Source organism: Protopterus annectens, chromosome 3.part1 (genome assembly GCF_019279795.1).
Source record: "Protopterus annectens isolate FY-2018-M chromosome 3.part1, PAN1.0, whole genome shotgun sequence".
In the NCBI taxonomy this organism is placed as follows: Eukaryota; Metazoa; Chordata; order Ceratodontiformes; family Protopteridae; genus Protopterus; species Protopterus annectens.
The window spans coordinates 44,683,506-44,704,892 of record NC_056732.1 but is presented as its reverse complement, the minus strand read 5'-3'; the positions used below and the strand labels follow the sequence as shown (position 1 = coordinate 44,704,892).

The window sequence follows — 21,387 nt, the reverse complement described above, 5'->3', positions numbered from 1 at the left end:
TCGAGAGTTGGTTCCACCGGCTCGAGGCTCCCCTTATATCCCATAATGCTAGGCATGAGTTACCTCAGATCTCGTTTGCCGCTACAGCATCGAGGTGTTGGTTTTTCTACCGGCTTGTTGGTAAGTGTATTTTTTGTGAAATTAGCATACTTAAAACCCTATATTTTTAAGTTTAAATATATTTCCTTAGTGTAGTGGATTTCTACCCTGTTTTCCTAAAAATCCCATTTTTTTCCCACAAGAACTTTTAAAGTTCTCTCTCAGGCCTTCTGGCCTTTCCCCATCCCCTAGTGGTGTGTGTGTGTTACTCTTAATTAAACTTTAGTTAATTGTTTTTTGAGTTTTAGAAGTAAAATTAGTGTAATCAGTGTGTCTGTTTGAGTGTGTGTGATTACACTTTTTTGTCTAGGATGTCTAAAGACACAAAGGTCTCAGGCTTCAAGAAGTGTGATGCGTGCTGTCAGAAAATGTCTCTGACAGACGGTCACACTTCTTGTGTCTACTGCCTGGGGCCTTTGCACCTGCAGGACTCCTGTGCTGTATGCCACGGCTTCAGCCCCAGGGTCCTGCAGGAAAGAAAAAATAAGTTGATCCTACGGGGTCTTCTTAAGCCTGAGGATTCCCTTTCTGCCTCTGGGAAGCCCTCTAAGGCTTCTAGGTCCTCGGCTCCAGCTACTGAGCCGAGACCTAAAGCTACAAAACCTATGTCTGCATCGGCTCCGGCTGGAGCCGATGAGTCTACAGCTTCTGTGGTTCCCTCGGCTCCGGCTGGAGCCGAGGTAGTAGAAATTCCCTTGTCGGCTCCGACTAGACCTTCGGAGCCGACATCTAGGAAGAGATCCAGGTCACCATCCCTTGGCTCCGTTCATTCGGCTCCAGCATCTCCTCTGCTGTCTGAACGGAGCCATAAATCTCACTCCTTTAGGTCATCGAGGCTGTCAGATCATGACCTCCAGAGGGTAGTGAGTCGACTTCTTAAGTCCGAGGCACTGGCCCAAATGCTTCAGAGCCCGACTCATCAGTCGATGCCTGCCCCTGTTCATCAATATATTCCTCCTCCGACTCCGTTGAGCTCGGAGCCGGGCGCTGAACCGAGACTGTGGCAGCGCCGGAGCCGATACAGGTGTCTTCGGCCCGTGCGGCTCCGATTTCTTCTTCGAGGATTCTCGGCGCCGACTTCCCTCGTCGGCTCGAGGGATGAGTGGCATCGGACCCTTGTCCGACCCGCTCTTCCTCTTGGAGCTTCGGCGCTGGTGAGTTCGGCTCCGACATCGCCTCGGAGCCATCACTGTCGGTGCCGAGGGAGGTTCTCAGCATCTCGGAGCGGGGACCTCTGGCTTTGCCTGACAGGGGTGCGTTCGAGGTCATGCGGAGTGTGTTAGAGCCTGGCTCTACTCCACAGTCGGCTCCGTCGCCCCTCCCTCACGGTGCCTCAGGTCAAGTCGACTCACTCCGTCATCCCGGACCGGAGAGAGGCAGCACCTCAGGAACCCCGGGTGGGGAAGTCATGCTCTTCCGAGGCCTCTCCTGATTTGGCAGAAGAGCCCCCTCGGAAGAGGAAGTGTAAGAGGAAACACATTGACTCACCTGAGTCCATCACATCTGACCAGATTTAGATGATTCCGAGGGTTCCCACCGTTCCCCTTCTGAAGATGTCTCCTTTGCAGACATTCTCGAAATCCTCAAACAGAGGGGAAATTGGCCAGCCCTCAGCCCTTCGGAGGATGAATCTGTGTACCTTGAGGCGCTCGGCTCGTCCTTCCACCTCCTGGGTGTCTCCCCTTTGACCCCTCATGCAGGTGGTAGCTAAAAGGCATGGACGGCTCCTGATTCAGTGGACCCCACTCCCAGGAGACCCTCAAAATTCATAACGGCACCAGCAGACAAACAGTTCTTGACAAAAGGAGTTTCTGTGGATGCTATGGTGGTAGCTGCTGCCACTAAGAAGGAACTAGCTGATCCTTCAGTACCTGTCCATCCACCTAACAAGGAATCTAGGTCCATGGACAGGTACGGGAAGCGGATGTTCTCGTCAGCGACATTTACTATGCGTTCGCTGAACTACCTGTGCCATTTCACTCGTCTTCAAAGGGACTTGATTAAAGAAGCGAGTGACATGTTGAAGGACCCTACAGCTGCGGGTTTTCAAGATAAGATGAACACGCAGTTGGCTACCCTTAACTCCATAGCCAACTCCTCCATGCGCCTCCTTTCTTATGCGGCTGATGGAGCGAGTAGGGCCGCAGGGACAGGTGTGGCCTTACGTAGGCATGCCTGGATGCGGCTATGCAATTTTGCGGACCCCTTCAAGACGTCTTTCACTAACTCCCCGTTTGATTGATCATCTCTCTTTGGTCCTCAAGTGAAAGAAACCTTGACTAGGTGCGAGACTGATGGCAAGACTCTTTCTGCCGTCGGAGTCTGTTTTTCTACTCCTTCTAGGCCTTACCCCAAAGGCCAGAAAAGTGGGAAAATGTGGTTCCGTAAACAATCTCAAGGGACTTCGCCTGACGCACAAAGTCGTTTTCCCGGCAGAGGCGGGAGTAACAATGGTAGACGTCGCCCTAGAGGCAGGGGGGCTCCGCAGAACCAGGGCAATCGGGAAGCCTTCTCTGATAAGCCCTTTCAGCATTCCTGAGGTGTTGCCCGACTGCCCACCTTCGGAGGCAGTCGGGGGAAGATTGTCACTGTACCCAGAAGCCTGGCTATCCCTGACTCAAGACAAATGGGTACAGTCCGTCATTTCTGAAGGCTATTCTATCCCCTTTCTTCGAATTCCAATCCAATCAAAAAAATCCCTTCCAGATGTTCCACCCGCTCAAAGGGATCTAGCGGTTTTGGAAATTTCAAAACTGCTTGCAAAAAGAGCAATTCAGCCAGTTCCAGCAGACCAGATAGGATCCGGAATCTACTCAAGGTTCTTTTTAGTTCCAAAGAAAACAGGGGACTGGAGACCAATTTTGGATCTCAGTATCTTGAACAGATCAGTCAAGAAAACAAGATTTCGGATGGTCACGCTGCAATCCATCCTTCCACTATTGGGAAAAGGCAACTGGATGTGCTCTATAGACCTTCAGGATGCGTACTATCACATAAAAATGAACAGACGCTCCAGAAGATTCCTCCGCTTCAGGCTGGGAACCAGTCATTTTCAGTTCAGGGCCCTGCCCTTTGGTCTCACCACTGCCCCCCGGGTGTTTACCAAATGCATGGCAGTGGTAGCTTCTCACCTGAGACGACAAGGATTCCAGGTGTTTCCATATTTGGACGACTGGCTCCTCACAGCTCCCACCAAGCATCTCCTTCTGATGGCCAGGGATTACACTTTTCGCATTTGTCAAAAGTTAGGCATTTCAATAAATTGAAAAGTCTGTTTTGTCGCCTTGTCGCTATTACTTTCATAGGCAAACCTAGACACAGTAGACATGTTCTGAGACTAACACATCAGAGAATAACAGACATTCACAAACTGGTCTCACTCCTTTTCAACAACAACAGAATCAAAGCCAGGTTAGTTCTGAAAGTGTTGGGAATTATGGCGGCCATACCTCTGCTTCCATTAGCCAGATTCCACATGCGGATCCTTCAATGGATGCTCTTTACACAATGGTCATACCAGCAACTTCCAATGTCCCACACCATTATGATCACGCAGTGCAGAAATCATCTCATGGGGGGGTTGTCTTCCCCTCAGCTCTTGTTGGGAAGACCCTTTGTTCCTTCCCCTCCGGTTGCTACTCTGACAACGGACGCCTCCCTGATCGGGTGGGGGGGGCATTATCAGGGCAGGACAGTCCAGGGCACATGGCAACCAGACGAATGCCACTTGCACATAAATGTTCTGGAGATGAGAGCAGTGCTTTTAGCGTTGCAAGCCCTTCAAGACTCTCTTCCCTTGGGAACGATTGCAATCCAGACAGACAATATGTCTGTAGTGTGGTACATCAACAAACAAGGCGGAACCAGGTCATACCCCTGTGTCGAGAAGCACTCAGATTGTGGCAATGGGCGATTTCTTCTCAGCGGTTTCTGATAGCAACGCACATCCCCGGGAAGTCCAATCAAATTGCGGACAAGTTGAGCAGAGCTATCCTCATGCCTCACGAGTGGTCTCTGAAAGACTCTGTTGTGAGAGAAATTTTCCTCAAGTGGGGTCAGCCTTGCTGCGATCTTTTGCTACTCCCCAAAACAGCAAGTGCAGAGAATATTTCACTCTATTCCCTTTACCAGGCCAACGCAGCAGAGACGCTCTAGTCCAAGTTTGGCCCCGGACTTCTGTATGCATTTCCTCCTTCCCACTAATCTCTCAAGTGATACAGAAAGCTATCGCTCAGAAGGCCTCATTGATCCTCATTGCTCCTTACTGGCCTCGACAGGTGTGGTTCCCCTTTCTACATCAATTTCTATTGGAGCGACCGTGGCATCTGGACCTAGTTCCAGATCTTTTGATCCATCAGTCGGGTCAGTTTCATCGCTCCTCCCTCTCTGAACCTCACTGCTTGGTTCCTCCAGTTCCAACCTTAGCCAGGCTTCCTCAATTATCTCACTCCGTTCGAGATATTTTGATAGCTTCCCATAAATCTTCCACTCGGAAGATTTATTTGAGTAAGTGGAAACGCTTCACATATTGGGCTCAAAGAAGGGACATAGATCCTTTCACTGCTTCCATCCAGATAGTCCTTGATTTTCTAGCTGAACTCTTCCATGCAGGTTCATCTCCCTCTACTCTTAAAGTTCAATTGGCAGCTATTTCTAACTTTCATGTGGGTATTTCTGAATCTGCCTTAATGTCCCACAAGCTTTGCAAAGCATTTTTGAAAGGAGTTTTTCTTCTCAGACCTCCTATAAGAAATCCTCCTTCTCCTTGGGACCTAAATTTAGTTCTTGCTTCTTTGATTCTTCCCCCTTTCGAACCTGCAGTCTCCTGTTCTTTAAAATTGCTATCATGGAAGACTCTCTTTCTGGTAGCTATTACTTCAGCTAGAAGAGTTTCAGAACTTCAAGCACTCAGCTGTCGACCTCCTTATCTTTTGTTTCATAAGGACAGGGTATCCTTACGAACGAACCCGTCCTTTTTGCCCAAGGTAGTCTCGACGTCAAATCTAAATCAAAGCATTGACCTCCCTGTCTTTTTTCCAGATTATTCCAATAGGTCTGAACAAAAATTACATTGGCTAGATGTTCATCGTCAGTTGAGGTACTATTTGGATAGAACAAAACAATTCAGAAAATCTGACCAGCTGTTTGTCTCCTATGCAGAAGGCAGAAAGGGACTTCCAGTTTCAAAGGTATCATTATCTAGATGGCTAACATCTCTGATTTCCCTTGTTTATGAAATTAGACACCAAAAGCTGCCTAACAAACCTAAGGCTCATTCTACCAGAGCTTTGGCTACTTCTTTAGCCTTCCAAGACAGACTGCCTATTGTCACCATTTGTGCAGCGGCTACTTGGGCTACTCCTCACACTTTCATTTCTCATTATAAGTTGGATTTAGCTTCTAGGCATAGAGCTAACTTTGGTTCCACTGTTCTCAAGAGTCTGTTCCGTTAGGCCACCCGGGACAAGGTGCTAGGGACGCGGTCCCATCCAGCAAGAATGAAGGCGAGATAGACAACTTAACATAAAGAAGTTATGTTCTTACCATAACGTTCCATGTTAGTTGTCTTCTTCTCGCCTTCTTCTTGCGTCCCACCCTCCTGCCCCCTGGCCTGGACAGACCTAGAGGAGTTGTGATTGTGACCTCTCTTTCTACCACCTCTGTACTTTAGGTATATGCTCTGCTGTGCATATTTCCTGGATCAGGATGTAGGTCACCCTTCTCTTCTCCCTTTTTTTTATAGAGGTGGATTTTGTTACTAATTATTCTATTACTATTATAGGCTGGGCCTATCTTACAAACGAGATCTGAGGTAACTCACGCCTAGCATTATGGGATATAAGGGGAGCCTCGAGCCGGTGGAACCAACTCTCGAGCTTTTAGAGTGAGTCGAGCCGAGGTCGGCTCCGAACCCATCCAGCAAGAAGAAGGCGAGAAGAAGACAACTAACATGGAACGTTATGGTAAGAACATAACTTCTTTTTTTTCTGCGAACGTACAATATTGAGGGAGCACATGTATAATTTCTGGCTTGCAAAAAATGTTAATAAGTAATCATCTTTCACAAATAAGGAATAAAATGCATCACAGAACATTTAGACCTTGAGAGATTCTGCATGCCATGAGGTTGTCACACCCTCTCCAGTATAAGTGCATTTTTTTTACACAGACAATGGGGAGTCATCCTCAAACCTTGCCTTGAGTTACATCTTGGCTAAAATTATCCATGCTCAGAGGTGAGCCCAGAAGGTTGCTATAGCTTATTTTCAGCTGCTGACAGTGTTCATTTTTCTTTAACTTTCCTCCGATCGTACCCGAGCTTCTGCACAAAAAGGTTTCTGTAGCTTGTCTGTAGGTGATGTGCTGTCTAGGAACAACAGGTTGGAATGCATTACTTTAAGCATTAGATTTTTTCACTTTCCTTGCAGATGTACATCAGAAGTATAGATAAATGTCTTGTCTTTTGAAGGTAAGGTTAAGGAGGCAAGAAGGCATGCTGAGTGTATATGTTTGCCAGCAACTAATTGAAGTGTATTGCTTTGGCATTTGATATTTCACTTTTATCCCAGTCTGTCAACAGAGGGTTACACAAAAGACTGCTGTATTTTAGGAGTGCGGTGAAAAGCCATTCTGTGTATGTGTGTGACAGCAGCAGCTTGAAAATGGAGTGAAAAAGATGAGCTGTGTATGTGTGTGGCAGCAACAACTTGAAGAATATGACTGTAGTCATTTGTTTCATTTTCATCCCAGTTTAACGCCATAGTGTAAACAGATAATGGGGGTAAGGAGTCAGGCAGTATTCTCAGAATAGATTTATGTATTCGTGCAAGCATTTTTCTTTGGATTTTATTGGGAACTACTTTTTTTTTTTCAGCTTTGAACATTACACTATGGACTTAGCTTATTTTTTCCATAAAAAATTTAATTCCTTTCCTTACTTATGACTTTGATCAGAGTGTCACTGGATCAAAATGCTGGAAAAGTTCTAATATGCACCTCAGAGCATTTAGAACTCCATGGTTTCCTGTACCATTATTAAACTGCAGTGTTAGCCAGTTAGGGGGGTTGTTGAAAGGATGTAGAAAAACAGCTGAAGAGTAAGGCAAAGTGAGAAAAAAGGAGAAAAGTGTAATCTGTCCAAATGGTGTGAAGGAAATCCAGAGAGGCACTGGGATGATGGCAAAGGAAAGGGTTTGCAGTGTGGGGCACCAGGGAATCTTTTGTTTAGGGTTGCATTTCACCTAAGGTCAGCCCTTTTCATTGCAATTGGACTTCTGAGGTGTATATCATCAGTAAATAGCTAGAAATGAGTGGATGCTGAGGTAGTCAGTGGTAAAAGTGACTGACTCTAGCAGTTGTTTGATCACAGTCACTGACCTGTCATAAGACAGCCCCTTCCATTCATTTGCTTCCCACTGTGCTTCAGTATCAGTGTACACCACTGGCAACTGGTCACTCTAACAAGAATCAGTCCACTCCTGTCATAGTCATATTTACAGGCAAGTGATCCTACCCACCCTGCATTTCTTTAGGGTCTTCAGCTGTCTATAAAGGAACAGAGAGGCCGGAAGCCAAAAGGAGTCCCTGGTTATAGCATTAGCCTTTCCCTGAGAAAAAAATACATATACAAAGACTTCAGAATAATAGTTTAGAAGAATAAGATAGTAAAGTGTTTCAGTACCATGATGGGATAAGATGAACTTGACTGTTAAATTAATTTTGTAAAAAGGTTGATGGTGTTTTCTTGTAATGTAAGCAGAGAATTGTTACAAGTCACTAGTGTATATAACAGGAGCCGAAAATATGTAGTCATCTGCTATTTAAAAGCCAAAGTCAAGGAAGCCTTATAAACATAAACTTATGAAGCCAAATTAACAAGAGAATGCGTAGACTATTAACATTGCATATCTGTTATGATGTGGGGCTGCATTTGTAGCTGAATATTTGTCCAAGTTGCAGCTCCATTGTGAATTCAGGCTGTGGTTTTAGACAAGTTAGTGACCAAGTCACAGATTTCAAGTCTTTTCCACTTGAGACATATAATAGATTTAAAATGAGTCTTGCAGAATGCAGGCTAATACCAAGATCTAACCATCAAAAACTGAAGTACAAACTCAGGAAACAAATTACTTCTGCTAATAGTAACTTGATACAAATAAACCTCTCCCACAAAACAAAACATGGAGCTGCTGTTTAGAAAAGCAGTGTGGCACATCCCCTAGCCATGTAGTGGTACGGATACTTAAATGTTGCTTTACTGTTGGCTTATCAACGCTTTATTTGCAGGGTCTTATCACTTCTAGTACTGACTTGAAGAGTTAACACTGAATGGTCAAGGCTGTCCATGAAGATGTGGTTTTGTGCTGAAGAAACAGTTTTAATTTCTACTTAGTTTTGCTATCAGAAGGCTTGGTCTGATGTCAAATCTCTTGGTATGGTCTACATTATCCCTGGCCTTTCATGCCATTGCTGCCACCATATTTGTAAAGAATATCTTAAAGCATAACATAATAAAACACTTCATGAAGGTACACGGTCAGCTCTGAAATGCTTCAGACAATGCAGTTCATTTAAACTCTCACCAGAGAATTAAACAATGCCATATGACTTAATTTTTTCTTTTTTTATTTTAATCTACTGGAGTGATATTGCATACTTTAGTATGTTGCAATGTCAACCACTGCAAAACATAGTGCCACTTTACATTTTAACCACTTTAAGCAAATTATTTATAGTTTTTTGTAAATGAAAGGCTTAAGCTGCCACCAAGATGCGAGTGTGATAGCTACACCCATACTTTATTTAGTTTGTTTTATGTCCAAAGTGTTTTATGTTCAATAATTTCCTTAACTTCTGTATTGAGTCATGCTAAAGTTTCAGTTAAAACCAGTTTGTTTGAACCATCGTATTTTCTAAGAATATTAATAGCAGTAGATAACAGGAGGATTTAGAATGCCCAAAGCATGTGTTGAAAACGTCTATAGTTTAAGACTTGCATAATATTTTGTTCTGCTATTTTCTCTATGTAATAAACCATGGTGTGCTACAAAACTGTAGAATGCTTAACTTCTACACATTTAATAATAGGAAAGAATCCTAATCTGTGTTTGCGTGAGTATTTTAAATTAATTTGTACTGAAGTTGCATCGTTTAATATCTAAAATATTATCTTTCACTTTTCTGTTTTTCCTAGACAGTTTTTCTTCATGAAGAAAATAAGCACGTCTTACATTTTCTTGAAGTGAAATTTGGACTTAATACCAAAAAGTAAGATAATATTTCTTGCATTTTGCTAAAGTGATATGTATACTCGCACAGGATATTATCTTTTGTGGAGCAGTTAAGAGAACATGTATACATAAAAAATAGTCTTTGTGACATGGCCTCAGAATATCTGAAGTGTTGTTGGATACCCTGCTCTTTGTCAAGCTTTTTTTTCCCAATGAAAAACATAAACTCTACAACAGAAGGAAGAAACTGTTGCAAAAGAGAGTAAAATCCCATGAGTGGAGGAGCTCTCTGGTCAGCCTCAGTAAGAAGCTAAAATCCCTTATAAGATCCTCCAAAGTTAGCTACGAAAACAAAATTGCCACTAATTCTAAGGGCAACCACAAAGCATTCTATGTCAGGAATCTCAATGGCAACACCCAGATCTGCTCTGAGTTACAGCTCAAAGGCACAAAAAATACAGAACCAACTGATACTGCCAACATCCTGACAGATAGGTTCAGTGCTAACTTTATCCTCCTACCCCCTAAAGGTACCATATCTATACAGAAAGAATGCAGAGTCCCTGTAATCACAGCAACGCAGGTAAAACTGCACTCTCTAAAGCCAAAAACACAGCATCCATGGGACCGGACAACATCCCAGGCTGCGTTTAACACGAACTTCAGAACAAACTGGCTCCCCACCTAAGCACCATGTTCAATCATAGCCTCACATCAGGCTTTGTGCCCACTGAATGGCGCACAGCAACAGTTATCCCACTCCACAAAGGGGGAACCACCACTGATCCTGGGAACTATCGCCCTATTAGCCTGGTCTGTAAGGCCATGGAACGTATCATCATGGAACTCATAAACAAGGACATTGGTAACCTCCAAACTCTGGACCCCACCCAGTTTGGGTTTGTGAAAGGCAGATCATGCCTCCTGAACCTGATCGACTTCTGTGAGGCAGTCAGCAAAGCTGTAGACGAGGGTAAGGCAGTTCACACAGCCTATCTTGACTTCGCCAAGGCTTTCGACACCATCCTCCATTCTGGAATTATAGATAAACTCACTAAATTAGGTATAAATCCTTACATCACAAGATGGGTTGCCAACTGGCTCACTGACAGAACCCACACTTTAAAAGTTGCAGACTCCAAATCTGACTTCAAACCAGTGACAAGTGTAGTACCACAGGGCTCAGTCCTGGGACCTCTCCTGTTTTCCTGTTTGGTATCTACTTCTCTGAAGTACAGGCTAACATGGAAGACCTTTGGCTAATGAAGTTCGCAGATGACTGCAAACTAGGAGCCATAGTCGAGTCCCCAAATGATGTGGACATCCTACAGAAGGGCCTCACTGAGACAGATGCCTGGAGTCAGAGGCATGGCCTCAAGCTCAGTGCCAAAAAGTGCATGGTCATCCCCTTTGGTAAAAACTCTGTGCCCATGAACTACCACATATGCAGCAGTCTACTTAATACTGAATGTGTGATGAGACCTTGGGACCCAGGTGGACAGTAGTCTCTCCTTTGATAATCACATCACCACAGTAGTCAGAAAATCCTTCTACGTGGCACACCTCATCACAAAAGGGTTCTCATCCAAGGAGAAAAGAGGTCATTGTTCCCCTGTACTCGACACTCATTAGACCAATTATAGAGCACAACACCCCTTTTGGAATGTATCTCACAAGACATCTACATCAGCTGGAAAGGCCACAGAAGTACCTCACAAAGAGGATTACTGGCCTCAAACAGATGCCCTACACTGACCGTCTCAAAAAACTCCAGCTTTACTCCATAGCATATCACCTACTCCAAGGTGATTTCTGCCTAACATATAAAGCTATGTCAAACACAGAGCTGTTGGACATGCTACACCTAAAGAAATCCCAGTCCCTCTGAGATACATGCTGTAGGAACCTAAACCTTGTCACCACAATAAACAGGACATACTGGAGGGATAGATTCCTGTCCCAGAGACTTCCCATACTCTGGAACAAGCTACCCAACTATGTCAAGCAAAGTTCCTAATAAGTGCTGATGAGCACTCCAAGAAAAATCTTGATGAGTGGATGGGAAATAGGAAATACACCCTGGGGATCACTTCTGTGGCACTATTCAACAGGGGCACAGGAAAATAACTTTCTTTGGTGGCATAAGCCAGGGAACCTTGTTGGCTAGGCTTACTTAAGCCCTTGGGCCAATAGACTAGTGCCTACCCATGAACCTATAAAGAGGTTTGAAAAACACGTTTTGTAGATTCCCACATTTCATCAAGAAAGGGCTGTTGAAGAGTGAGAATGTAAAAGTGTGTGGTTAAGGATGTGTGTATTTAACCTCAAGAATATGCAGTCTTGGAGTTGCATATAAATGTTGTTTTTGTGTTTCTTGTTGCAAGTGGTGATGAGCAATGTTAAATTTTATCCTGTAGTGGAATCTTTTCCTGCAAAGGTTGCCTTGATTTTCAGTGGCATCTGGTGCTGTCTTCTTTCCTCTACAGTAGACAATTGCATTACTCCTCCCCCTTGCATTGAAGATGGATTAGGAGAAGGTGGTGCAGGTAACAGCTTTTCAAAAGTAGATAATCTTCTGCTGAACTTGCACACTGTTTATAATCTCAGAGATGGCCCTTTACTTCTGATTGACAGCTGTTTCATTAGCTTCTCTATTAACACAAAGTATATATATATATATATATATATATATATATATATATATATATATATATATATATATATATATATATATATATATATATATATATATATATATATATACTGCTACCAGGCCTGATTCTGTTCTCGGTTAGGCCGCAGATCCTACTTAATTAGTAACTCTATTCCTGCTTTTTTTAAGAATTGCCTTGTGTCTCTCTCCCATGCTTTCACACCTAGGACACATCCCTAATCCTCCCCTTGCCCATGCTATCATCTGCTTGACCTTTGCCTCTACATGGCTTCATTTATTTATTTCTGCTTGCACAGATTGGTTCTTATGTGCTTCATTGGAAAGGTCCCATGTTTGGTGATGTAGAAGCTAAAACGTTTCCTGTGTGCCCAGGGGTGCCAGATTACCAGTCAGGACCTTTATACATATTCCCAGTACTGCTTAGAGAAGATGCTTGATTTTGTTTTACAGTAGATGTAAATATTCAGTCTTGTCTGTTGTCAGTAATTGAAGGAGAAGTTAAGAGCCTTTCTGGATGCTGGTTTCGTAATGGGAATGGCCAACCAAAGCAATGATTAGTGGGAAAGCCCTAACATTCCAGGCTGAACCTAGTATGAAAAGCAATAGTAAGTTTAGTTGAAGACCAGGTTAAACCAGAGCCATAGCTACAGAGTTTTCCATCTGTGTGGCCTCCAAACCTTTTCTGGTTATGTGTATACAATTGGTTGATGATTTTAAGAGAGAGAGAGACCGAATGAGAAATAGAGGAGAGGTGGGACTGCAACTCTTGCGGTTGAGGGCAATACCCTGGAGCTGACTGCAACATATTCTGCTCTTGAGTGCATAGCTTTCTCATGCTTTTGCTTAGAGCTAGACCTTCAGTTCCTGGAGCATAAGTCTCCTATATTGAACTCATCTTAGACTGCATGTATTGGTGACTGAGGAATAGGTTCCTGCATACCTTGCCAATGGCTGTTAGGCCTTCTATCACACATGCAGTGTTGGGCAGCTTGTTCAGTGCTTTCCTGTATATAATCAGGTAGATGATGGAATGCAGATTACAAAAGTCTGAGATGCTGCAGGTGCAGAGCTGTATGCTAGCCTGTCAACTGCCAGTGCTTCCTATGAGCAATACTTTCCTTAATGGTATGGGTCTGTCATGTACTGTAAATCGCTCACTTCATATGATAGCTGTTTCAGTTGTGTGGATTGCAGAGGAGAGGTGAAGGCTGTTTGACAGTCGATTAGTGCCATGATTATTTCTCCCTCTGACTCAGACTTTTAGGCATGTGAGTCTGAGACAACTAAAGTCCCTACCCCTGAGATAGGGATGTAGTCTCCTCTCAACACTTGGCACTGCTCCGGATGCCCTTTCTTTTGAAAAGACTGTTTTGCTGATGAGACCCTGAATAGATTGGCTAGTGGTGTCCCTGCCTTAATAGCTCAACTAGCTCCTTATGATGAAAGGAATCCTGGGTCATGCCACCCTGAGAGCTTGTTTTTAGGTTTGCTATTTTTGTAGCATAAACCAGTGCTGATAATGGTATTTAATTTCCCAGAAAACGCATATATATTTTGCTATACCCTGGTCAAGTGTCATACCATGGTATGTATGCATTCTGAGGCTGGATAGCATAGAAACCTCTGTAAGTTGGACAAGAGGTCAGAAGCTTTGTACACATGTGGAAAGCTGGTGCACCCTCAGCCATGTTACATATGAGAATGTTTATCTGTTTCTCTCACTTATTGGGAACTGAAAAATTTGTCAGTGTCCCAGTTTGAGGGCAAGGTGTTGCTTGGCTTTGTCAGTCACTTTTCACATAGCCTGTTTGTCCCACTTACTGGGAACTGAAAAATCTGTCAGTGTCCCAGTTTGAGGGCAAGGTGTTGCTTGGCTTTGTCAGTCACTTTTCACATAGCCTGGTGCACCCTTAGCTTCATTAATGCATTAATCAGAGTACTAGTCCCTGATGTTTGATTTCACCAGGTGGCATGGCCAAGGTTCTTCTTTCAGGATGAGCTTGGTCTGGTTTTCTTAAATACCCCCTTTCTGGATGAAGCTTTAATGTTCTATCCTAGTGCATTATTGATGATTTTCAAAAGAGAGAAAATACCTTATACAGTAGACAGACAGTGGCACAGTGCCCTACTAGCTGCTTCCTTCTTAGCTGAACTGTCCCATCCTTTAAAAAGGTAGAAACCTTTTTATTGACAGAGGAGACTGCCTAGGCATCAGGCAGCCTTGCTTCTCCTATACTCTCTGCCATGTTTCCAGCAATTGACCAATGTAGGCTGATTTTCTGGGTGTATACCAGCTTGGAGAGCAGTAACAATGGGCAATTATTTTTGAACATGGTTGAAAAAGACAACATATTCAAGTTCCTTGATGTTTCTCCATGAAAGACGACTTAGAAAAAAACAATAAGTTTTAGGTCAGCTCTTAGAGCAGCGTGAAGTCAGTAGTGAAGGCAAGCTAAATAAAAACATTAAAATTGTAATGCATTTTTTTTCTCTCTTGTCCATCTTTAAATGGAGTGTTATTCTCATGACTAGAAGAATGTCTGCCTTTTCACTTTCTGAATATAAAATAACAGAAAATGTCTTTGAAGTGTGTTAGCTTTCCAGACTTGCTGACTCCTCTTGTTAATGTAACAAACTGTTATGACGTACCAGCTACTGTCTTGCTGATGAGGTGCAGTTGCTGTAATGGCTGATGGTCTTCATGACTTGCATATCATTAAGACTTCAGGGAGGATTCAAAGGGAAGGAAACCGACTTGGATGTGTTTATAGGTTCATAGGTAAATACTGGGCTAGCTGCCATTGTGGGCCATTCTTAGCCTAGCACATTTCCCTTTTTGTGCTCAAAATAACTTATCCATTTGGTTATAGCTTGACGTTACCCACCCTGTGGTTAATAATTATAAATTACCCCTAATGAGAATAACTGGGATCATACCATAGATAATTTGAGGGGGCCCATGCATGGGATAAAGCTTTTGGGAGCTCCCTCTCTCCATTAAGAGTACATGGCACAGTGCTGGGGTAAATTTCCATAGATCTAAGTTATGCTAGAATATGGACAGGTATGAACTTTGTTTTATATGGATGGAGAGTCTGTTCCAGAGCATCAATATCGTCTGCAAGATGCATCTGTCCTGCCAAACTGTTCTGTTAATGTTGCAGAAGAGGTTTAGATCCCTAGACCCGAGTATTTTTGATGCCATGTGACTTACTGATTTGCAGTAAATCCATCAGTAATGGGTCGCAGGATGCCTTGTATGCCAAACACAGGTCACCTCTTAATAGTCTGTAGGATACCGAGTATAGTGACAGGGCTTTGAGTCTGTCCATGCAGGACATGTCTAGACCTTGTATCCTTTTTAGTAAGGTATTGCTGTGGGTGTTCAGTTGCTGCATATGTTTGGTAAATACATGCCAAAGGGGGCATTATATTCAATTACCGGCCTAATGAGGGCTGCGTAAAAGGGCCAGTGATATCCCTAAAGCTAGACACAGTCTCTTTGTTTATATGCTGTGCCATATAGAAGGGCTTACAACAGTGAACATGTCTGTCAAAAGTTAGGTCACTGTCCACATACGTTCCCAAATCCCAAACAAACGGATCAACTCTTAGGGGCATATTGTCACTGTGGTAGTGCCTTGGGATAGACTTCCCAAAGGTACAGTAATGCAAGCTTTCTATTATATTAATGTAATATTGTAATAATACTAGTTATTACTAATATTGGCAAGCCTTTTATGAAAACTGTTTTTACCACTTTTTTCCTTTGGTTTAATTTCTGGTCATGTTTTGGGTTTCTAATACCATGATGAAAGAAGACAACATTCCAAAGTCAGGGTACGATTAGAGTTCATATTGTGTCATTCTTTGATGTTAGCCAAGAGTGCTCTTCTCAGCACCTGCAATGTGCCAAAAATTGGCTCCTTCTGTTAAGTCATAGGTTCTTAGAAGAGTTGAGGCATCCCATCTCTTCTGTGTGACCCTCACCTCCCCCTAAACCTCTGTGCTCCTCTGTCTCTCAGCCTTTTACCTTGCGACCTGTTTGTACTAAATATATCAAATCCGTGCTTCCTAAACTTAAATCATGCTCTCCGTCCACTGATAAACTTCCCCCTCAGTTTCTGAAAATTGCTGCTGACTTTGCTTACCTTGCATCTGTCTTAATCAACCGCTACATTCAAGAATCTACTGTACCGGAAATATGGAAGTCTTTCTATACCACTCCTCTGCACAAAGGTAGCAACTATGTTGAACCCTCTAACTATAGACCAATCCCTATTCTCTCACTGCTCAAGATCCATGAAAACTTTGTACATATTCAACTATTGTCCTTTCTCATTCACAAAAATCTCCTCACCCCCTCGCAACATGGTTTCAGTCCTAAACACAGTACCTCGACTGCCTTACTATCCTTTTCTCAAAAGTTTGCAAAAGCTAAGGACAACAACCTCCTCATCTCCTGTCTATTCCTTGATCTTTCTAGAGCCTTTGACACTGTGTCTCATCCCATCCTTCTTAACAAACTCTCAGACCTAAACCTCTCTCCTACTCTTGGCTGGTTCCAATCATACCTTAATGGCAGAAAACAAGCTGTTAGATGGCAGCAGGCTTTCTCACCCTTCCTTGCTCTTCAAACAGGATTACCCCAAGGCTCCATATTTGGACAGCTCCTTTTCAACCTTTTTACCAGCAATCTACATTCATATTGCAGTCTCTCATCTGTAATACAATACGCAGACGACTCTTCTCTCTTATCTATGTCTGAACTACACATACTAACACAGAATTCCTTTATCTCTGTTGAAATATGGCTCAGAAATAATCAATTAATCCTTAACCCAGAGAAAACTCAACTTATTCTCTTCCTACCTAAAACACTGTCTCACCTTAAATCCAACTTTTCTCTTTCCTCCCTAGATGGTACCACTATCTCCCCTGCCTCACACACCAAACTCCTTGGGGTAATAATTGATGACCGACTAAAATTTGACTTACACATACAACAGGCCATCAAAAAAAAAAAAAAAAACACCATAAACTTGGACTACTTTATAGGAACAAAAAATTCCTCACTACTGCCACTAAACGCACACTTGCGCAGGCATTTCTCTTACCTAGTCTTCTATACACTTCCCCCATCCTTACCAATATCAAACTACCTCAATGCAGAAACTGGAACAAACATACAACAAAATTGCCAGATTTATTCTAAACCAACCACTTTCGTCACATCACTGCCTCTCACTAAACAAACTTCAGTGGCTGGAATTTCCACACCTTCTCCTACAATCGCAACTCCACGCTACCTTTTCTATACTCAACAACCCTCTGCCTGCCCTGCTCTCACCTCCCATGTTACTCCCTACCCCCCCCCCCCCCGCCCGGCCTCTCTGGAGTGCTGATCAGCATCTTCTCTCAGTTTATAAACACAAAAGGAATATTGGCAAACTACTTTACAAACATTCTGTCTCACTGAATTGGAACAAACTCCCTCTCCATATTAGATCCAAACTTTCCTTTCCCGGTTTTAAGAAGGAGTTTAAATCCCAGCTACTAAACTTGAAATGATGTTGTTGTCTTGACCACATGTAGTCTTAGTCTGTCCGACTGTATAACCTGTTGCATCTCCTATCTTTCTTTCTCTTCTGCTTAAACTAACCTTCTAAACCCTCAGGTCTACTACAGTAACCCCCTCCTTTCTCTCCCTTCCCATTCCCCACATTATTTATCTCCCCCCCCCACTTATCAATGTCTGTACGTTGTCCTTTTGTTGAACAACCATTATCTTTTTGCTTTTACTCTTATCTGTAGTAAATTTAGACCACTGCTATCAGTGCAACCCTTAATGTTCATAATATTTTCTTTTGTTTTTCTCTTTATAATTAATTTTGTATTTGCATTGTTATTTTTAATAGTTCTTGTCCTGAATGTTTGTTTGCTTATGTTTGCTGGGGCTCTTTCCCCTTGGGTCTCCACTGAAAACGGGTTGCTTACTATCAATGCAATGCAAATGGTTGATAACCTTTTCTTTGTTAGTTATTGTGTATTGTGATTGTTGTTTAATGTTTGTATATTGTCACTTTATCTTTACTTACGCTTGCTGGGGCTTTTCTCCTCGGCTCTCCACTGAAAATGGGTTTGATTGCAAACTCAAGTTGGACTAACCTGCTTAACAAATGTGAAATAAATAAAAAAATAAATATTGGCTAACGACCACCAGTACCTTTTTAAGCCTAGCCATGCAACCCAACCCAGTTGTGTTTGGTGTGTGTCATGAATGTTTATTAGGAAGGAATATGTTAGGATGTTTGTAGAGGTTATGTGGGGGGGGGCATTATTTTGGGCATTGCTGTCTGTCTCTGTCCATCAGAGATGTGGGGGCCAGACCTGGGGAGAATTTCTGATTTCCCATCCATTGTTCAAGGCTACGCTTAAATAGGGTTACAGCAAAAAGTAAACCAGTGAGCACTACAGGTCCAAACTTGTAAATATTGAACCAAAATAAAAAAAACAACCAAACCAGACCAACAAGGTTAGGTATGCAAAAACTTTAATAAAAAAAACAAAATAAACGATTAGTGCTTTCAAGCCACAACCCTTCATTAGATCTAATGCTATAGAGACCTCTGCACAGTTAAAAACCAGCTGTAACCAGTCACAATTAAGAAAAGGGCCTACGCCCCTTCAACACAGGTTTAAGCGGTAAAATGTCATTCAGTCCTGGAAAAGTATCTGCCCTCAGTTCAGCAATCCATTTGACTTCATACAGCTCTGTACGGTTACACAAATCTCCACCTCGACGTCCAACCTTCAGCGAAGGCACGCCCATTTACACATGTCTTTCGAACCCCTTTTATGACTGGAAAAAACATTTTCTCCACATTCACAAAATTATATGTCTGTTCAGAAATAAAGTGACTGTCCAACATGTCTTTCAGGGTTTCCTGCACTTCAGTGACCACTCTTCTGGTGGTTAAACTATGTATCCTAGTGTACGTTTTAGCCTCCTGTAATAATATCCACATTTTATCACTGTAGTACTGTTGATTCATCAGCACAATACCTCCACCCTTTTCAGCCGGTCTAATAACCACACTTTTGTTGTTCATTAATTTATTCAGTGCTTTTATTTCCTCAAGGGTCAGATTATAAAGGCCATATTGCTTATTGGAATGAACGATGTTCACAATCTCTTCTTCACAGGCCTTTATAAAAGTTTCCACCACAGGATGCGATGGTGGCATGTACATAGGTTTCTTAAGAGTAATCGTGTCCCTTGTATCTACAGAGTTCCCGAACAAATTTTTCAGGGTGACATTATGACCAAACAACTTTAAATTCAATAAAACCTCATGAAGTCTAGGGGAATTAGCAGGTACATATGAAAGGCCTTTGTTTAAAACCTGCCTGTGCACATCTTTAAGAATAAAATGTGATAAATTAACAACCAAATCGCTATTAACATGAGACTGTATCTGGTTATCTTCCTGTGTTTCCACCCTCGACTGACAGACCGTGGCCTCTGATCTGTTAACTTCAATCTCACTGGTACCGATAAAGTTGGAAAAAACGGTTGCTTGTTGGTCAACACCTTTGGTCTCTCTCCTAGTGCTGCGATGTCAGCAACCTGAAGCTGGGAAGTGAAAGCTGTTATTCTGTGCCCAACAGTCTCATGACAAACACCAGAGGGAGGGACCGATGGAACATTGAGTGAAATAGCTTCAGTAAGAATATCATGGTTCTGTATAGAGATCACCGAACTTAATGAAGCAGATGTTCATCGTGCATACAGCTGCAGTAATTACATATGGGTTCTCTGCCGTCAGGTGGGTCCTCGGTCGGCCGAATTCCAAAGTCTAGGTCCGGCGTCGGTTGTTGTCGCTTTCTTTCCTGACGTCAGTGCGACAGGGGTATATAAGACACAGCCGACGCCATATTCTTCAGTCTTTTTTGCCGTGCGGTGCCTGAAGCAGAAGCAGTTCGCAAGTGCCGGTCGGCCAGCTCCTGAATTTACGAAAAATTGGAAACCGAAGTCTTCTTTAAAGCTAAGTACCCCGTTGGGGAAACTTTTCTTGCCTCAGACCGATGTCAGACAAAGTTAACAATTGTATTTCTTTTGGGAAGCAAATACTGCATAAGGATTTCCATTCCCTCTGCATACCTTGTTTAGGCCCAGACCACAACGTCTCGGGCTGTCGCTTTTGCGCTACTTTCAATAAATGCACTATTAAGCGTCAGGCGGAGTTCGCCCAACATTATTTTGGTAAAGCCTTTGATTATAAAATGTCGTCGGAGACTCCGACTACCGTTTTGTCCAAAAAACGCAAGGACAAGGACCGACACGTGAGGTCCGCGGTCTCCACCGACACCACGCCAAAACCGGCTGCACGTGGTCCGGTTCTCAGTGAGACGCCTATGCAGTCCCTGACTACCGACTACACTTCCTTGGCGGTGTCTTCTGTAACCGAGACCGCAGGTGCCTCAGCCCTTACTCAGACTTCAACCACCAAAGCCACTGCGAGTGTTGAGTCTCCTAATGTGGACAGGTCCACTTCCACCCAGGGTGTCTTTAGACTCTCATCTTCCTTTTCCATTAAGGCCTTTACTAAGTCCAAATCAGCCATGCATCCCAAGAGGCCTGTTGCTCAGGGGCCCATCCCCAGGCCCCATGCCTAAAAAGCAGATGCTTAAAATGGCTGAGGATTTAATTATTCTTATCAGGGGTTCCCAACCCCCTCCAGACAAGAGACCCAGAGTGGAGGAAGATTCTTCCTCTTCTGAACAGGGCTCCATTTTCTCAGAACATTCTGATGTAGAGGAACACTCGTACTCCCCTTATGAAGATTCTGATGCAGAACAGTCCATTCCTTCTGTATCTCCCCCAGAGGATTTTTCTTTTGGGGAAACCTTGCACACCTTGAGGGAACACTTCCATTGGGAAGGCCAAGACTTTTCTGATTCCAAGAAAAGGCTTAGGGAATTTCTTTTGTTACCTCAACACAGACCTCTGGCTATACCTCCTGTCTTGGACATACTTGATGATGTTTACTCGGAGGCTTGTCTTAACCCGGATTCCCTGCCTCCGGCCCCAGTCAAACCTGATAGGTACTACAGAGTTCCTAGCTCTCACCAATTTCTTTTCAAAAGCCATAATGCTGACCCTGAAACTATTTCTCAGGGCCCCAAGGGAATGAAGGCCTCTACTGCCAAGAATCCACTACCTTCCAAAAGAGAATCTAGATCCTTAGAAAGGTGGGGAAAAAAGGTATACACCTCGGCCACCCTAGCCATGAGGGCCTTAAATTGTCAGTTCCATATGCTTAAATATCAGCAGTTTCTGTTATCACAATTAAGAAATAAAATGTCTCAACCTGAACAACC

General features: G+C 43.2%; 1 protein-coding gene across 2 annotated transcripts in view; it reads left to right on the top strand.

Annotated features, from left to right (window-relative positions):
- DPY19L4 (dpy-19 like 4) overlaps positions 1 to 21,387 on the top strand; it is a 1,421,953-nt gene that overhangs the window by 788,190 nt on the left and 612,376 nt on the right. For both annotated transcript variants that reach the window (XM_044066538.1, XM_044066539.1), the window contains exon 11: positions 9,293 to 9,366. In XM_044066538.1, the coding sequence (XP_043922473.1) occupies positions 9,293 to 9,366 (74 nt within the window). The remainder of the gene's footprint in view (positions 1 to 9,292; positions 9,367 to 21,387) is intronic.